This window comes from Anoplopoma fimbria, chromosome 6 (genome assembly GCF_027596085.1).
Source record: "Anoplopoma fimbria isolate UVic2021 breed Golden Eagle Sablefish chromosome 6, Afim_UVic_2022, whole genome shotgun sequence".
NCBI classification, from domain to species: domain Eukaryota; kingdom Metazoa; phylum Chordata; class Actinopteri; order Perciformes; family Anoplopomatidae; genus Anoplopoma; species Anoplopoma fimbria.
The window spans coordinates 11,268,118-11,287,960 of record NC_072454.1 but is presented as its reverse complement, the minus strand read 5'-3'; the positions used below and the strand labels follow the sequence as shown (position 1 = coordinate 11,287,960).

At 43.1% G+C, this 19,843-nt stretch overlaps 1 protein-coding gene across 2 annotated transcripts in view; it reads right to left on the bottom strand.

Annotated features, from left to right (window-relative positions):
- Nucleotides 1–10,189, bottom strand: part of LOC129092017 (cGMP-dependent protein kinase 1) — an 83,202-nt gene extending 73,013 nt beyond the window's left edge. The window contains exon 1 of one of the 2 annotated variants that reach the window (XM_054599762.1): nucleotides 9,933–10,189. In XM_054599762.1, coding sequence (XP_054455737.1) covers nucleotides 9,933–10,189 — 257 coding nt within the window. Of the gene's footprint in view, nucleotides 1–5,665; nucleotides 6,224–9,932 lie in introns of those variants that run through there. The other variant, XM_054599761.1, reaches the window with a different exon arrangement.
- Between the last annotated feature and the right edge of the window lie 9,654 nt (nucleotides 10,190–19,843).

The following is a 19,843-nucleotide window of genomic DNA, read 5'->3' as shown; positions in this document are numbered from 1 at the left end:
GAGATACAACACATTCAATGTATATGACATAAATGATTCATATAATAAGAGTAGTAAGCAGAGTAACGAAGGAAAAAAACAATTAAGACTACTTATAATAACAGCAGCAATTATTATAGTAGAATTATAATTATGAAATAGGGATAGTAATGTGATTAATAATAATAATCGAAGTAGCAGTGGGTGTCAGTCGGCTCACAGCAGGAGGCACGACTACGGTCCAGGTACCACAACGATTCATGGAAACCTGCAAAGCGAGAAAGCAAAAAGGGCTTCAGGGTGGAAGTAAAGCTAATATGCTTAGTGGTACAGGTAATAGCAATAGTAATGTGACTAGTAATAATAATGGTGGTAGGAGTCGGTGCTTTACAAAACCATTCTGTTGCTAGGGCAACAGCTGTGGTCTAAGTACCCGGCCTTGCTGTTTACTTCCTGTCAGCTGCATTAACATACTTCAGGAAATACAAAGGGGCCCATTCTGAATGCTTATGTTGTCAACTCTGAAAAGGTCTATTCATGATAATATTTTGTATCCAGCAGAATTGAAAGCTCAACCTTGAACCGAAGTTCAAAACATAAGTAACGTTACTTTGTGCTGATAGGCCTCTCTTTCGTCCTTCACTGGAGGTAAAAAATGAATTAATGAATGATACAATGCAGGCCATTTTACTGTAATGTATTAAAATATTTTCTAATAAAGAAGCTTTAAACGGAGGAGGATAACCTTGTCCGATGATTGATAGTCTCAGCGGAGATTGTCTGCACTTCTAGCAGCTTAATCTTTGCTAACAGGTCAGCTAACCTCGCTAACAGCACGAGCAGTGCAATGAACGGTAGCAGTGCAGACCTAGGTAACAGCGTTAGCATGAAGGGGTGTGAACCGGCAGGTGGGCGTGGATATTCTTCCGCAACAACGTCGTGCCGTGAGTCGGACCGCGATAACGTCAGTAGCGCCGAGTCACGGCACGACGTTGTATGAATATGAACGCAGTGCAGAGCGGTGTTGTAAGCTAGCAGGTGGGACACACACATTTGTTTCTTTCTTTCTTTCAGAAAAAAAAGTTTGGAGCACACTGCCACTGCCAATGCAAACTGTAGGAGCTATTTATTTGATGTTAGTATTTAGTTATTTTATTCATAAATATTATTGTTTAATTATTCTAGATGTTTGCCTATTTACGTTCGTTTTTTGTATATATTCATATAGCTTTTTCTTCTGATAGTCATTCGTTTAGTTTAATTAGTTGTTAGTTATTGTTGCTTCATTTACATAGTTTTTGGTTTGCCTATGTGTTTATGAATTGCATAACACTGTGAGCACCTGTGGTTATATGTAGGGGTAGGCAGGTACAGGACCAGCATGCACTGGGGTTGGCTTACGTTTTTTTACAACAGCAGGAGAGACAGCGATAGGATTTCCCTTTGTTCTTTTGTTTCCTTGCTTGTTTAGTTCTGACAAATAAATCATGAGAAAAACAGAATCCTGTATGGATAATGCATGATTCTGCCTGCGTAAACCACAAACACATGGTGCCTCACTGGCCCTTTTGATTTAAGTTTGTTTTAGATTTTTCGGCCACTACACTAACATTCACATTTCACGTCAATGGAAAAGTAAAGCAAGACAGCGTTATCCTAGGGAGTTATTTTGCCGGCAATAACGTTATTGTTAGTGTTAAAAGTTAGAAACAGTTTATGAGTTGCAATGGCATGCTTGTGGACTCCAGGGATGTGAAGAAAAGTTTGGTTGTAAGGTTAGTGTATCCAGCCTCAATATGTTATACGACTATACCAAGCATTCTGCAGAAAAAGTGAAATGCACGCTGTGTACGACACACAAGACTGTGGGAATAGCACTGAAACCCTGACCCCCCTGAGTCCTAAAACCCTGAAACTGAGGAACCTATAAAAGAAGGATGGGTCATTATGTCACTGAACTAACACGGGTGCAGAGCCAATAGTATTCTGCATGATGGTGACTGTAATAGAGCATCTTTGTTATTGTATTAAAAATTACTCAGTATCGCCTGACAGCTCCCTCCATAATGTGTCCTATTAGAGTCAGGTGGTGGCACTGATCGTCAAATTGAAATGCCTCTATAGATCTTGGCCTTATAGTCTTTATACTGGTAAGCATTACTTTCCTTGTCAATGAATCACATTAGCATTTGAACTTTGTTTAACTAACATTAGACAGTGGTAGTATCTCTGCTGAGACGTATATTATTTGGAGATAAAACCTTGAATGTTGGTAAGAAGTAATCCTTGTGAAGGTGTACAAGAAACAGATATAATAACTTAATGAAGTTCTGCCTGTCATAATCAGAGACATTAAATAAATTGATAGGATTATAATTGCAGTCTTGACAGCAATAATAGTTTGGTCATGTATCATGATGTTGCTATCTTGAGATGAGCTTTATAAAATTTCTAACAGAGAAATGATCTGAATAACAAAGATTATAAAACTCATCAGTCAACTACTTTTATTTTGTCGATGCCTTTATTTTTAGTAAAAGGTAAAACATTACAGATTGGATGGGTTATAGTGGGAGTTGCCATACCCCCCACCCACCCAGAATTTAGCAGTTTTGCTTGTTTTGCTTTTAGAAAGGTGTCTGCAATACCACAAGCTTAAGAGGTTTTAACGTTTCTTTCTAAGACATAATAAACTTAAGTAAATACCTGACTCGTGAATTTTTTAAGCTTTTAAAGTGTCACAAAAAGTCGGTTGCTAACAAGTGGCTAAATGTGACTTTTAAATGTCATATCGCCGACTAGTCTGCCTTAAGCTTTGTAGTGGTTACGTGAAGTCATGCGGCGGTGTAGTTAATTTAAAGCCTAACATAAGCCTTTTACTTCTGTCGATTGCATTAATGCCTCAAAAATCATTCGATTGTTGTTCATTTGTGTTGATTATCTTACTGAACAAACTTTAAGTGTCGTAAACTTTTGTTTGCCACAGAGTTTATTTTCTGCAATAATGCAAAATGTGGAGGGGAACCTGTGCATATTGAACAAATTAGACAAAGCACTTCCTCAGGTGTGAAGTAGATCAGATGGACAATTCTGTAGACTCTGTAGGACTCTGATGATCCTTGTTATGTTCAAACTGAGTTAATGATTGTTTGTGTTTCACGGCAGAACTCTGCATATAATTAACTAAACTAACAGAATTTTTTTCCCAAATTGACCTCCAGTCCTCTGTAAATGTGCCTCGTTGACCCTCTTTCTGTTGCTCTACTCCCAGGAGATTTCTGGTCTTCTCACCCCCTGATCTGGACCCCCCGACTTGAGCCTCTGATAGCAACGTTAAGCAACGTCTTCTAACCAGACCCTTGTAATAACATCTGCCTTTCTCTCCTTTTGTAAGGATGATTTATGTGCCTCCATCCTGTAGTGAAGTTTAGGACTGAGCATGTTCAGCCTTCCTTAAAAGGAGAAAATATGCTCTTTTTGGAGGAAAAAAGAAGAGGGGTGGCTAACCAAATAAGAGGCAGATGGAGGGAGAGGGGTGGATAGCTTATGTGTGAGGAATGGGCTATGGGTCTTATAAAGAAGATAAAATGGGTGATACTGAAAGAAAAATCTAAACATTTAGCTAAACCCAACAGGTATTATCGCTACACTTAGATAACCAAAACAAAATGAAAATGTAATGGAGCTGTTTTCATCTCATGAGGGCACTTTTTAAAAAAGTTTTCTATTCGTCTTTATCTCTATCTATCCTTTCAAGTAGTCTCATAAAATCAATTGGATTCAAATGAATTGCCCTTGAACTTTTGCAAGTTTCACAAACACAGCTTTCCAAACAAACTGAATAGTGATGATAATGCTGATCTATAAGAGAACAGTGCTCAGACATGCTGAAGTCATTTGCATTAAACCGGCTGCTTAAGTCGGCTTCTTTCCAATCATAATTGTTCATGTATGTGCTGATTATAAGATGGCTAAATGTCCTCTATGAAAAGGTGTGGATGACGCTCAGAGCATTAAAGCTGTAGTTGAGAGACTTTGCTGGAAGTTCAAACTACCTTGAGGGTAAGAAGCACTTCATTTTTAGTTCCATCATTAAATAATCTTTCACTTTCCCCTGTGGGGATCAATCATTCTTATCCCATCCTAATTGACAGATGATTAGCTCGATACTCCATAATGGCCGAGAAAAAGGTTGTTCGATAAATGTCAAAATGCAGGAGGAAGGTTGTTCTTGTTGTTTTTTGCAAAAGGCGGATAACAACAAACTAACCATCAAGGGCTCACCAAAAGCCTCTTTGAGAAATCCCTTAACGGAAATATGTATACAACAAAAGCTTACTATCATAATGACATGGTCAGTGTAGTGGGGTCTCCTCGTCTGCCATTCCAAGCCGTCCAGAGTCTCACGCTTACAGCGAGGCAAAGAAAACAAAAACACAACACAAAGAACCAGTGTGCTCTCTGTGTTTTTAGCCAACGCACAGAGCTGACAGGTATAACACAGACTAATGGCCTTACCCTGCTCAGATAAATAAGAAAATCCCCTTCATTTTTGAGTCTTCTTTGATGAAATCCTTAGAGCTGTGTATATTTGCTTGTCAAGAGATAAATTAAATTCATACCTGACACATCTGATTTCTCTGCAAAGTCTGAAAACAGCAACACTATGATAGAGTTGTTGTTGTTTCATATTTGGGATTTTAAAAGTAGAGCAATGATTTTAATGCTCATTTTTAGGGATTTGACATCCCTGATACGTGCTTCAAAGCTGGATTTAGTTTAGAAATGTATCCATTATATTCAATATGTCTATTATTCAATGCGCTTGCAGAATGAAGAGTCGCTGTTCGCCCCATCCACCAGGGGGGTAATAAGTGTATTGATTCATAATGACGCCAACCTTCAAGTTCAAACCCAAAAGACAGCTGGATTATTTCTCAAAAGAGACGGCTATTCTAGTGCCAGTTTCAGTCTGAGCACCAGAACCTCATGTTGAGGAGGGAGCTGAGCAGGAGAGAGATGTTTGGGTGAGAGTTTGAAAAGAAGAAAGAGAGAGAGAGAGAGAGAGAGAGAGAGAGAGAGAGAGAGAGAGGGGGTAGTTCTAGACAGATCATAAGGTAAACATGCACAGAGAGCCTGTTAAGACTGCCTGTCACAGAATCACAGCTTGTATAAAATTGACACTGGTACATTGCACAGAGCTGCCATCATCAGCTCTCTAAACCTATAATTCACATTTTTGGATGGCATTTCATTTTCTCTCATGTTAAGCTGTGATCAGGATTATTGATATCCAGCCTTTTTTTTTTTTATCACCAAGCTGCTTATAATCCTATTGATTACTGTCACTTTAACGACAGTTTTGGCTCATTTTCATAGTTGACGGCACCATATGAAAATGTCCTTATAACCAGTGTGTGTGTGTGTGTGTGTGTGTGTGTGTGTGTGTGTGTGTGTGTGTGTGTGTGTGTGTGTGTGTGTGTGTGTGTCAGTGTAAGAGAGCACTATCTCATCCATATGTGCTACAGGTGCCGTACCTGCTGCGCCACACGTTACGCACAGGAATCAGAAAGGCGCACAGGGTGAATGAACTCACACTGGAGCGCAACAGCTATTGTGGCAAAAAAAAATATATAGGCTATATATATATTATGAATATTACGCCTTTACAATTGTGGACACCTACTGTGGGCTTTTGGGGTAGAACGGTAAGGTGACATGGCTAAGATCCTGGATGTCGAAGGCTGTGGGCTCGGCCGATATTGCCTGCCTCTTCGTCCGCTGCCCCTCGTGCAGCTCGTTCTGCTTGTGGACCTGCTGGGTTGCCGGTTTGATGACGGAGCGGTATTTGTCCAGCTCGGTCTGTAGTCTCTGTATGAGCTCGTCCTTCTGGTCGAGCTCCAGCTCCAGCTCGTCGATGAGCGCGTCCCTCTGCCGCAGCTCCTCGATCTTCTCCTGGAGCGCGTACTGGAGGTCACGCAAGGTGCCCATTACGGCCGCACGAGCGACTGTTCCCCCCCGATGAAGTTTACCCAAAGGTGTGCAGTCCGGTCTTCGTCCCCTCTCCTCTGCCACGCTGCTCATAAACTTTATCCGTCATGAACAGGTCTCTCTCTCTCTCTCTCTCTCTCTCTCCTGCGTGTGTGTGGGGGGGAATCCTCGCCGCTCTCCTCTCTTGTCTCTTGTTTTTTGGGGAATGTGAGCTGAAGGTATGCTCGGTGGAAGAGTCTCAACCACTACCACGTAAAGTTTGCCCTCTCTCTCTCTCTCTCTCTCTCTCTCTCTCTCTCTCCTCTCTCTCCTCCCTCCCTCGGCGGTGTGACAGCGGAGGACGGTCCTCTCCAAGTGCGTCAGGCTGCGACCCGGAGAGCACGCATGGAGAGGAGGGCGCCTACAGGAATCTGTGGCACAGTGCAGTCTGCCACTCCAGGGAGAGAGAGAGGGAGAGAGAGAGAGAGAGAGAGAGAGAGAGAGAGAGAGAGAGAGAGAGAGAGACGCTGCTCGGGGAACCGTGTCATCAAAACCTCAGCAGATCACCCCGAGGGCTGCTGAGTTACAAATAGATGAGCAGCGGAACCGTAATGGATGTTGGAAGTGATGGAAACTTAATGACCCGCAGTGTTCAAATAAACAACGTGTGTTTTTGGGGTTCCCCCCCATCTATTGGGGAAGGAGGTGTATTGTGTCGGATTACCTTTGTGTGTGTGTTTTGTTTACATGGACAGAAATGCAATGCTCCCTATTTGAACCCAAATAATTATTTTTGCATACAATGTATTTATTTTCATGATTTCTTTATTTTTTATTTTTTTTTTTTTTTATCTTAACCCAAATCCCTGTCAACTACTCATTTTGACACATATTCATTAGAGGAGCAAGTGAAGGTGCTATAGGAGGAACAATGCAGCAGCATCACCAGCAGACCCCCAAAGACACAGAGGCAGACGACTCTCCACCGCAGCTCCACGTTCCTCATTTCATCTCTTCTGTGTTGACTGTGACACTGCTGGTGTCTGTCCACACTATCCCAATGAGTCATCTGAAGCTCAGCGAACAGCATTTGGCCTCACGCACACTGGTCTGGCAAGGACAATCTGATAGGGTGAGAAGCTCCAGCAGCGATTACTGTGCTGAGAGGGTGAGAAGTCATTGGATTACTGCGTGGACAAATAAAAGAAAAGAAGCGTGAAGGCGTGGAGGAGATTGCTTTGGCTGTTAGGGATGGGTGTTTTTGCTCTGGTGGGTAAATAGCATATTCTTCCTGACAAAAAAAATGAAATCACGTTTTAAACAACCCTGGAGAGAGACAGTGGTTCTAATAATAGATCTCAGCTGCCCTCTTGTGGTGGGACAAAGCATTCAACTCAGGCAAACAACAACAAGGTGGCACCATGCCTCTGCTCTGCTGGAAAAACAAGCCAAACACTTAATGGTCCTATGTTGTATGTATCATCGCCTTAGTGGGTGACTGAGATAGGCAGCCTGTACTGTGTGTAATGAACAATATCTTCTTTCATTGCAAATACTGACATGCGCATTAGTCCCGTGTGCAATAAGTGAAAACAAATGCAAATCTAAGCAAACAATGATGCACCTGCTTCAGACATCAGAGATATAAAAACATATGAAAGAGATAAAGCAACTGTGAGTAACAGCTGTTATGGAAACAACTCTTTTTATGGTCTGTTTGAGTCATTCGAGTAAAAGCTTTATATTTTTCACCTTCAAAAGAGGTGTTTTAATGAAGACAAGGCGGATTTTTCTCCTCTGAGCCACTTAAAAACCATCATATTTTCTTTTAATCTCTGTCAAGGTCTGGTCAGCAGCAGCGTTTCCTTCATATCAGGAAACTGCAGGTGCCTGGAGACTTCAGGCTCTCTCCAGTCCAGTGTTGCATCCTCCACATCCTGCCATCATCAAAAGGCCCTCCCAGTGTCCTTCAAAGGTCCTCTGCGCTTTAAATTTCACCTCTCTAACCATCCAGCTCAGCCCTTTTTTCCTATGCAGATCAATAGAAACAGGATCCTTTGCTCCATGCTGCGGTAATCCGAGCAGCGGGGCGGGACGCCGGCTGGTGCCACGTCCCGACTCTAATGGGGGTCACACTGTCTCCGACCCCGCAGAGGCCCAGCGGGCACGGCGGCCCAGCGGGCACGGCGGCGCAGGTGGACCCCCTTCTACAGACACCGGTGGCACTGGGGGCATTCATGTCACCTCACAAATACAAACAGGTTTACTTCCGTTTCACTGCACAGAGTGTATGGCCATGTGCAGTTAGCCTAGTTGTCCACTGAAGGCCCATTCAAGCACTCATCGTACCTCATCAGCTGGGTATACTCATCATTTCACCATTTTCTGAATGAACCCTGCTCCAAAAATAGGTTGACAATAGATGATTAGTTTTCTTTGAATGTAGCTTGTTAGTCATTGTTTCTGAATGAACCTTGGTCATTCATGACCTCCGTACTTCATTCTTAACTATTTTTATTTCATTTCTCTTGCCCCAGGACTCTTTCTGTGGCCTTCTGTGTTTGTTTGAATGCACACTGAGCTCCAGTTAATGAGTGTGCTAATGAGGAACCTGCCCTGTCTGCAGGTTAATAATACCAATGAAGACTGGAAATTGTCTAGCCATCTTAATGAAATTAACCCCATTGTCTTTGGCATTAATTGAGTCAGAGAGTGGTTTCTGCCTGTGCGTGTGTGTGTGTGTGTGTGTGTGTGTGTGTGTGCGTATGTAATATCAATATAGCAAGCAATTAATCCTGATGAGATTATTCTAATAGGAACGGGGATGAAAAGAAATGAAAAGATGAGGACAGAGAGGGTCAAACTCCTTGCGGGAGTAATTACACCAAAGTGAAAACTGTAAGATACCAACCGGTTACTATTCAGGTTCAGCGTCTAATTTGAAACTCTCAAAATCAGAACGACCATATCATGAAGCTAAAACGAGCACCTAAAGGTGATGAAGGAAGCATATGGTCAAACAAAGCGTTTTTCTAATGGAGTATTAAATATCCTCAGACATGCACTTCGGGTCCTCAGCGTCCAGCTACTAAAAGCCAATAATGCATCGCACTTCCTCTTGTCTGTGTCCTGTGGGACTGCCTTGATGGATCTGATCAATTAGGAGCTCTTTCTGAAGCTCGCCTTGGAGCTGCGTCATCGGCTCCCAAGAATGAAAGTGCTCGTCCATTCATGGTAAACGTCTCCATCTCTCATTTAGAGAAACAAACAAAACAAAAAAGTAAAGAACAGAAAGAAGAGATTTGTGGAGATAAGACACAGAAGTATACGAGAACCCATCAGCTTTGGATAAAAGCGTCTGCTAAATGACTGTAATGTAATGTAATGTAATCAGTGTGTGTGTGTGTGTGTGTGTGTGTGTGTGTGTGTGTGTGTGTGTGTGTGTGTGTGTGTGTGTGTGTGTGTGTGTGTGTGTGAGCCAAAAGCTAAAGCACTTGCAAAATTCTGCTCCATATCTGTATTAATAGGCAGCCGCCACATATGGAGGAGACGCTGCTTCCTGTATCCATAGACTGAGATCAGACATGTCAAAGAGATTCTGGGCTTGATGAGTGCATCTACCAGTGTTTGTGTTCAAGATTTGTTATTGTAAAATGTGAACATAAATAAATGACTAAAATGTGTGTGTGTGTGTGTGTGTGTGTGTGTGTGTGTGTGTGTGTGTGTGTGTGTGTGTGTGTGTGTGTGTGTGTGTGCGTGTGTGTGTGTGTGTGTTTCACATTCATTTTCAAGCACATTTCTATTGAGAGAGACAATACTTGTGCTTCCCAACTACAGATTCACACCATCCATGGCAAAACATTTTGATTTCTGATAGTGAAGAGAAATTAAAAAAACTCTTAGATATATTTTAAGAATGAGGCCACAAAGTTGGCTCACGGGCTTAATGGAGCAATTCAAGCACACAATTCACTGCTTCTTACCAGTCGGACTTGGCATATTTCCGGAAAGCCTGCCGTGACAGGTCCTGGTGCGTCTGCGGCTCCGCGGAGATGCCCTGCGCCCTGCGGGTCCTCGGTCCAATAAGTTGAGCGCTGGGCAAGACAGACTGACATTTGTGTAATTTTCTCTTCAGCTCATGAATCTCGTCCTCCCTGTCCGCCAGACGCCTCTCCAAGTCCCGTATCCTCTCCTCCTTGAGCAGCAGGATCTTGGCAAAGTCGTCCTCCAGGTCGCTCATGTTGAGATCTGTAGCGTTAAAGTTAGGCTAAAAAAAAATGAAATAAAAAAAAAAGATTAAACTCCCAGTTACTCGCACAGGAAAACAAAAAAACAAAAAAAAAACGTCTGTTGATGCTCCCTTCACTGTCCACTTGTTTATTTCAGGAGCCAAAATAAAAAATCAAGCGTGTGTTTGACGCCGGGGAGCGGACGGCTGATAGAGCGGCGCTACGCTGCATCCACCGAGCCTCCGGGGAGCCGCTGATCATGAGCCTTCATTGAGAAACCAATTACAGCCGCTCCTTTCTCTCCGAGGACGCAGGCGGACCGTCAAAACGGGGCACTGAGGAGCCGAGACAACTCCTGTAGTTCACCGCCTCTCACGCTTTCAAACACGCCACAGAGGAAGCAGCCCAGTGCTGCTGCTGCTGCTGCTGTCAGATATTTGTTTACCATCTATCTGCACCATCCCCGAGCCCCCCCCCTTTGAGCAAAATGTTAAACACCCACATCACCTCCCCGACCTATTGCAAAAAAAAATCAATTGTCCCGCACTCCTTTCATAGGACAGTGGAGTGGACTGTTTGCAATGGTCACATGGTGTAAGCACACATCAGTGAATGGAAAGCAATGAGATAAATGGCTTCTATAGAGGTTGCACTTCAGTATAGATGTGAAGATTCATTTATTTCATGTGCATGTTTTATAGGATTAACGCACCTTTTTTTTGACAAGGGGATTTGTCCTGTTTTATCTGAACTTAAATGATAAAAAAAAAAAAAAGTTGGAAGAGAAACGTGAAATTCAGTCCCACTTGATAAACAATTTTTTTTTTTTTATATAAAGTTCAATTTGAAATCTAGACTAAATGATTCAAAGTTGCAGAAGATTAAAAAGCGTCTGTTATCATAATGCATCCGGCATGAAGTAAAAGTTAATCACACAACACATCCGGAGCCTGTTGTCTTCGTGATTAGAGTAATCAGTTTGCATTCTTTGGCAACAGAGCTCATCATTTCCATCCTCAGTGTGCTGTGCGGACTGAGGAGAGTTCAGTAATAGATCATCACTTCTCCCACTGATATATTAATCTCCGAACCCAGCCTGTCATTTCCATGCACCATTTTTCATTCTACTGCCTAAATCTGTTTCAACTCAATGAATTCATTGAGGGGGGGGGAGAGAGAAAGGAAGCTTATGGGTGCTAGGGGGATGTTTCATTAAGATTCTGAGTTAAAAATAGAGTGAACAGATCTTCCCTTTGCTGGTGTGTTTCAACATATCGCACCCTTGTCTACTTCTTGCATTCGTATTATTCCAACCGCTTCTTATCGTGTGAGGGACGAATGCTTCTTGCTGGAAAGTGTGGCTGTATGAGTCTTTTCCAGAGTTATAATACACATGTTTTTTCTCCCCCCTTTTTAACCTACAGCCCTCCTAAATGCATCTTACATACATCCTAATAACTGCTTGTAAGCCCTCATCTCCCATGTGACACTTGCAATAGCCAGCTAAGCTGATGAGAGTTATCAACTTGCAGTGGCTGTCATCATGAAACACACTCAATGGGCTTCTTTACTGCTGTTTCTCTCTGTGCTGTGAGTGCGTTACATGTCTCACGGTAATAATGACGAGCAGCAAAGTGAATCCACTCGGCATTCAAACACAAGGTGAGGACCCGGGGTTGTGTTGTTACCAATGTGGAAAACGGTGATCGATTAATTATGTATGCAGCAGACACTGTCTCCATTATGACAGTGGTAAATTAAGTGTCACTCTCTGTGCCCCTTCCATATCCACTGAGAATATGGGGGCACTGAGAAAGCACTACTTACATCCTATTCACAGGAAAGGGCATTCATGCATTCAGACAACAACAAAAAAAGACGCAGAATATCATCATCAATCTACAATGTCTTTTACGTTATTACCACGATCAATACCCCCACCATCAGCTCTGTAATTGCATCATCACCATGACTATATCAGCATCGTTGGCCTAAGACGTGTACCCGTGTGGCCTCCTCGTCTGTTCCACATGTTTACACAGAGCGAGTAATGCTGCACTACCAGTTCCAGCTCGTGTTGTCTGAGCACTACATGGGTCATCTCCCCTGGATGTTGTGGGTTAGGTAATGGACGCCAAGGTTACCCCTACAGCACCCAGCGAAAGATGCTCCGACTGCGTTGCGAGAGTGAAGTGGCCTTGTAAGTCACCGAGTTCACGATTGCTGAGTACGGCCGCGCTGTAACAAAGGCTCCATGTGCTTGTCTTTGCAGTGTTTCTGAAGAGTCTCTGGGCAGACAAAAAGCCGGTGCCCTCTCGATAGCCTCAGGGACAGATCAGCTTACGGAAGAGACGAGGGCAGATATTAGTCACTGTTTTTCCTGTAATACACTCACACACACACACAGAAGAACTAGAGAGAGGTATCTTGGGTATTCCCAGACATATGCTTGCACATCATTATCACCCACGCACACACACACTTGCAACAGAGATTTATGTAACCATTCACAAAGCTAGAATCCCAGCACACACACACACACACACACGATCATGATCATCCAGTATGGAAACCTTAGACGGGATTACTGTAAGTGCAACGCTAGGAGAGGTATGCTCCTGTGTCTCTGGAGTATCTTCCCTCTTAAGCCCCTGATGTCTTTGATAATACATCTGACTGTGCTGTCGGTGTTCTCTGCTGCCGTCCCGGTGAGACACCACCAGCTGGCCGCCTCCCAGGAGAGGTGATATGAGAGCTGGGACAGGGTGAAAGATGGAGAGAGAGAGAGAGAGAGAGAGAGAGAGAGAGAGAGAGAGAGACATCCCGGGGCAATCTATTTCCGAGCCTCCCCAGTCCCGTAAAAAGCACTACACAGCAAATCCTGCACTTTAGCGGCAACATCATCACATGGATGTAGTCTCACATTGTAACATGATATGATATCCAGAGCTGCGGATTGATCACTCCGCTCACACTGGAGATGGATGGAAGCGTAGCTCAGGAAATTGACTTAGCAAACGCAATGATGGTACCTACTTCCTGCTTTCCTGTATGAGCACTATCCAACTCAGAGAGGTGACCGCTTACCGTTTCCTGGCCTGCAACTAACAATTACTTTCATTATTAATTTATCTCTCAATGAATCTCTGTGGAGAATTTCGGTCAAAGCTAACTTGACTTCCGGGAGATTATTAAAGAGAAGACTGATCATCTTTAAAGTGTCTATAATCAATATTTTTATATTAACAGAGAACCACATGACTGCTTGAGAGGTTGATCGTAGCTAAAACCCACAGAGAGTTCGTCCCCCAACTTTACATTCCCCCTCAGCTTTACAGAGCATTTTAGTAACTTTTTACTCATTGTTTTATTGTTTTACTTTTTGGTTCACTCTCACTGCTTTAAGAGCTGTTTCCACAGTTAGCGACATGGAGAATAATAAAAATAGAGCGGATATTGAAGATTCATCAGGTGGACAGAAACACAAACACAAGTGAATACTGATGTTGCTCCATATTTGTTGAAGGTGTAATAAGGCAACAGTTTGCTATCTTCTTACCACTGCCCCCATATGGCCAAAAATTATGAATTATTTTTATTATTATTATAAAGTATTGCTCTCTTGAGAAGCCTAGTTGATTTTCATTAAGCGTCTCCAGCTATCAATGAATCATTTACTCATGTAAATCATTAAAAACTTTAAATCGTGAGAAAATAATGAAAAAATGGCCATTGACATTTTTCAGAGCTCAATTTGATATCTTTAATAAAAAAAGAAATTCCAACCAACAAAAGAAAATAATTTTAATCTTCACATTTGAGCGAATGTTTGTCATGTTTACATCTGTTATGAAAAGGGTAAGATGCTTTATCTAGCGTAGATGGTTGGAGATAACTTCTGAGGTTTCTTAAGCAAAAAAAAAAAAGAGAGAAAATAGAGGCATCAGTCAATCAACATTTTTTATCAGCACTGGACACTGCTTAAGCAGAAAGAGTCTAATTAGGGAAAAAACTATACTGTGATCAGAAGCTGACAGTGAGTGTGAGAATAAGCTCTGGTTCTGCTGTGACGGAGAGAAGAAACATGTCTGTGAGGCAAACAGGATGTCAGGGGTCAGTGGTTGGAATGCTGCATTCCCGTCATCTTCCAGGTGTGCTGGGTGACTAACATTGTTAATGACCTCAGTCATGTCTACGGTGGCCAAAAAACACAGCAAAGGAATAAATATAGGCAAGTTTTTTGTGTAGCAAAAATCCAGGAAACATAAACCAATCCAGAAACATTAAGTTTAATAAAGGTTAAACATTCTGATTTCATGAACATCTTATTGCAATATTTACTAATGTTAGCCAAACTATCCTCCAAATTCATTTTAACTGACAACATAGGCTGGCAAATACGCAGAATTTGTTAATCTTTGTACTAATTGTGAACTAACAGGTATCTTTTAAAGTTTTTCTATGTATCTCCATTTGCTTGATCCATCCAACATATCCTCCTCATACAAGAGTTTGTATTTTACGAAACGTTATTCCTAATTTGCTCTGCTACTTCCTACAAATGTCCAGCAGCAAGTGACAATATTCGCTTGTTACATGCATAAAGTCTTTTCAAAATAAACTTTTGTCTTCAGAGGAAATTACTTTTTTAGGTTTAGGCAACACAGCTACTTATTTGGGTTTGGGAAAAGGTCATGGTTCGTCTTGAAATAACTACAGAAGTTATGTGACAATAAATCAACGCTGTGACTTCTGGTTCAGCACAGGACATGAACAGTGATCTCCCAAATAAGGGTCCAGTGTTTTACCAAGCCATTACATTACATTACATTACAGTCATTTAGCAGACGCTTTTATCCAAAGTGACTTACAGGAAGTGTATTCAACATAGGTATTCAAGAGAACTACTAGTCACCAGAAGTCATAAGTGCATCTCCTTTCTTAAACAAACATCTAACAGCATAAACCAGAGCAAAAGTACAGTGCAGAAACAAACTAATACGGATACAATAGGTGCTACAAACTAATACGAATAGGATAAGTGCAATAAACAAATACGAATACAATAAGTGCAACAACTAATACGAATGCAATAAGTGCTACGAGGAAGGCTCAGGGTAGTACTTCATGAAGAGGTGAGTTTTCAGCCTGCGCCGAAAGATGGGCAGCGACTCTGCTGTCCTGACGTCAGTGGGGAGTTCATTCCACCACTGTGGGGCCAGGACAGAAAAAAGCTGTGACCGGGTGGATCGGCCGCAGGGACCTCTGAGCGACGGGGCAACCAATCGCCCCGAGGTAGCAGAGCGAAGTGGTCAGGCGGGGGTGTAGGGCTTGACCATGGCCTGGAGATGGGAAGGAGCTGTTCCTTTCACTGCCCTGTAGGCTAGCAACAGAGTCTTAAACTGGATGCGAGCTCCAGAGGTCTGATGGCCGACGCCGGGGCTCCGGCAAGTAGTGAGTTGCAGTAGTCCAGGCGGGAGATGACCAGAGCCTGGATGAGCACCTGCGCCGTCTCCTCAGTGAGGAAGGGGCGAATCCTCCTGATGTTGTAGAGGAGGAATCTGCAGGAGCGTGTGACCGATGCAATGTTTGCTGAGAGCGACAGTTGGTCGTCCAGGGTCACACCCAGATTCCTCACAGTCCGAGTTGGCGTCACCACGGCATCATCAATGGTGATGGACAGGTCTCGGTGCGGGCAACCCTTCCCCGGGAGGAACAGTAGCTCGGTTTTGTCCAGGTTGAGCTTCAGGTGGTGTGTCGCCATCCACTTCGAGATGTCAGCCAAGCACGCAGCAATGCGTGCCTCCACTTGGGTGTCACTGGGAGGAAATGACAAGACCAGCTGGGTGTCATCGGCATAACAATGGTAAGAGAAGTCATGTTCACATTGAAGAAGATGTGCTCTTTATTTTGCTGTGTTTTGTCTTTTTGTGTTTGCTTTAGTTTCATGTGTTGAGCTCTCAGGGCCAACGCACTCTGATGGGGTCTTCAACCTTGTAACAGAGGGACTTTGTCTCAGAGTTGCATCTTTTGTCAACAAAATGTCAAATGAAAATAACAGTTTAGGGTAATGAAATATTAATATCTCGCAGACAATGAGTATGCTGTTTCTATGTCCTTTGTTTTGGTGATGTAAACTAAAGTGGTATTAGTAAATGAAAAGACTGATGTTTTCTAGTCGTGATGAGTAAATAGCTCTGAAGGTGTTAGCTGTATGGACTAACAGAGTAGACACATCAGGAGAAAACACACAACAGCCAGACAGATATCTTCATCAGTTCTTATCCCTCATGCCTGATTCCACCAAATCCACTCCAGATCGCTCATAAATCAGCTCACCTTTCTCGAGAAAATGGATATTGTGCCGCTCTGCACTCGCTCGCTCCAAACAGGATTATTTTTTGCTCCTCTAACATTTCTCGGGTGAAACCGAGGTGTCTCTTTTCACGCCTGTCCCAAGCTGTCTGACACTTTTCCGTCAAGGAGCAGCGACAAAAGGGTTGTGATGTTGTCATCACAGAAAAAATGTATGTTTTGGATTCCTTAGTGTGTTTATTTTAATTGCACTGAGGCATTTGATGGAGGAGTCGACCTCTGTGAATAAAATAATATGGTGATCACCCATTTTAAAAACAAAATTGTGTCTGATTTGTGGTGTAAATATGGATATTTATTAATTTTAGTCACAGGCATCTTGGCCATCAGAGTTTGTTCATCTCACTTTGCATCCGGATTAAAATCCCTGCACTCATGACATTATGGATATCCATCTTGAGTCAGGGATAAAGCCCTAGATGCATTGAATGGAAAGGGACATATTACATAAGCTGTGGAGAATCTCTCTCATCTGTCAGGCTGCGAGACAACAAATAGCCTTCTTTCCTCTCCAGCTGGCCGTGCAGCAGCTGCACTAAAGCAACAAACTAATATAGCAGTAGAGGTGGGATGTAATTGATGGTTTTGTGTGAAATGAAACGACCCCGTTGACATCTTTAGCTCACCTCAGGCCTCTCAGCCTCACACATTGGCCCACATGGACACTGCTTCACTCTCTCTCCATCTCTGCCTCTCCTCCTTGGTGTTTGTGTTAACGAAAGCACGTGTTTGACAAGGTCGTCACCTGCAACTCATTTTCGATGAATAACCGCCTGAGAGGATGAGCTTCTTTGACGGTTTCTTGGAGCTCTTTACAAAGCGAGGTAGTCCGTCTTCAGAGGTGCTTCTTTTTCTTGTGTAACAAGCTGTAAACACACCTGAGTGATGAGTCACATCACTGGAGAGCTATAGGATCTACTAGCGTGCCATTATCAGGCTGTTAACAAGGAATGCGTTTAATGGAAGGTAGTATGAGAGAGCACGTTCCTCCCCCGGTGTAAACCATACCATATGGAGGATGTATGCCAGGCATTCTTCTGCGAGGGTCGGGGGATAAATCTGCAAAACGCTTTCACATACAATGAGTTGATTCTACAGCTAATAATGGTCTTCTCAACCATTTAGTAGAGCACATTTTGAGCTTTGATATCTTGCGGAAAAATAAGCCGAACGCCTGCTATCAGAAGGTGAAGATGTTTTATGTGACTTGGGTGTTTTTCATTAGAGATATAGGTCAAAAGCGGGAGCAAAGCTGAATCTGGGTCTGTCCACGGTGCTGCCAGAGGCCCCAGTGGAGTCTGATTTAAAGGAACATGATTTCATTTGATTTTGCAACCTGGTGGCCCGGATGACAGGCATTAAGAACAACCACTTAGAAAAAGCCAATCTTCTAGCTGACTGCCTCGTTTACTCATGTAGGTCATGCAAAGGCATCAGTAGGCTTTCAAATTTAGGGCGTTTCATTGCCATTTAGAAGTTATTCAAAGTAACTTTCACTGTTAGCTGTTAAACAAATGCAAGTACGAAGTACAACATTCCCCCTCTGATTTGTAGTGGAGTAGAAGTGGAAAAAGTGCACTTAAATGCAAAGTAGTAGAAAGTAGAAGTGCACTTAAGTACAGCACTTGAGTAAATGTGCTGCATTACATTCCACCACTGGATAGATAGAAGACAGTAGCAGTAGTGGGCCACAGAAGTGTAAAATCACAGCTACTGGACCCCTGAATTCCTCAGCACATGCCTTTCCCTGCAGGGATCCTAGAAAGCTAAGCAAGCTTTGCACAACCTGTGGAAGGACGTAATGTAAGTTCACAGCGGCGTCTGGTCCAAGCGTCTGCAGCAAGCCGTGACAACAGTGCCACAGCACGCCTTCACTTCAACAAACTCATAAACGCCTGCTCAGCTAAAGATAGACACAGGTGGTCAGAGGGACACAGCAATAAAACCAGTAGGAGACCCCCAGGGCCTGACGGGAAAATGTCCTCAGATGGTGCTTAGCTTGCTGAACTAAACCCTTCTAAACATGTGACCTAAAGACCTAGCTGTGAAGCCTATTATGGTGCTTTAATATCTGATACAATGACTTGGGGATGTGTCATACCGTTAATATACTAACAGTACTAGCGTTAGCGGTGTAGGAGAACCCTCTCCTGTCTGCACAGTCCTTACACCTTTAGGGCCTCCGCATTCCTGGCTCAGCTGGACATTCAACAGGCCACCACCTGCGGCATGTCAACAAACTGCACGGGGTTAACAATCCCCTCTCACTGTGAAACCATTTACCATCACCCGAACTGGAAGGTGCTGTAAAAAAAAGTGTCTGAAAGCACTTACAGGATCTGTAAGAGGCAAAAAGAGGAGTAATTGAAAATGAAAGCGTATTTTTGACATATACAGCAACACAAAGCTAAGAACAGAGATTATAGTGCATACACGATAGAGAGAGAATACAGAGAGGAGATTTTTAGGACACAGTTGATGCTCAAAACAAAAGGCTGATGTCTTTGACTGACATTTGCCCACCACGGCTGTGGGTGCTTACAGCGGGGGAAGGATTGACACGCCGTCCTGTCTCAGCTGTCACTGCAGAGTCCTGCGGTGGGAAATTGGGAGAAAAAAAAAGCCCACACTCTCAGTCACCTCGGCAAGCTGAGGTCCCATCTCCACCACCAAAATAAAACCCTACTGGAACATCTTTTGTTCTCTTTGTCTCGTTCTTATTGTTAGCTCGTTCAGATTGGTGTGAGTCAGTGTGCGGCTGTTTAAGAGTTTGAGTGTTTCCCTTAGTCATCTTGTTGAAAAGATTTGACTGACTGTCATAAAAGAAGACATCATCAATTATCTTTGGCAGCTGAATGCAGCGATCTGGCTTTGATGTCTGATTTAAGAAACCTCCAAGACGGAGCTGACTCGCTGTGGATTAAGTGCAAATGTAGTTCCCCAATTTGCATGACAAAGACGAGACTGATTGATATCAGGAGAGATTGAGATCTTACCCTGATTTGCGCTTCGTGGGGGTTTCCTAGTAGCCAGCGACGCCCTCTTCATTTCCAATCGACATCACATGGCGCCAAAGGAGCTCACCCAGAATAACTGGACGGGCCTCCAGAGGCAACCGCTCGCTAATGTAATATCTACGAGCTGAGTGGCCGTCTCTTTCTTGGAATATCACGGATAGTGTGGGAGATATTAGCAGAAACAGAGCGACATTCTTCATAGATGCTTGGGTGAATCTGTGCCTTTGTTGCGTAACAGCGTTACAGTAAAGAAATCTGACCATGTTTTCCGGG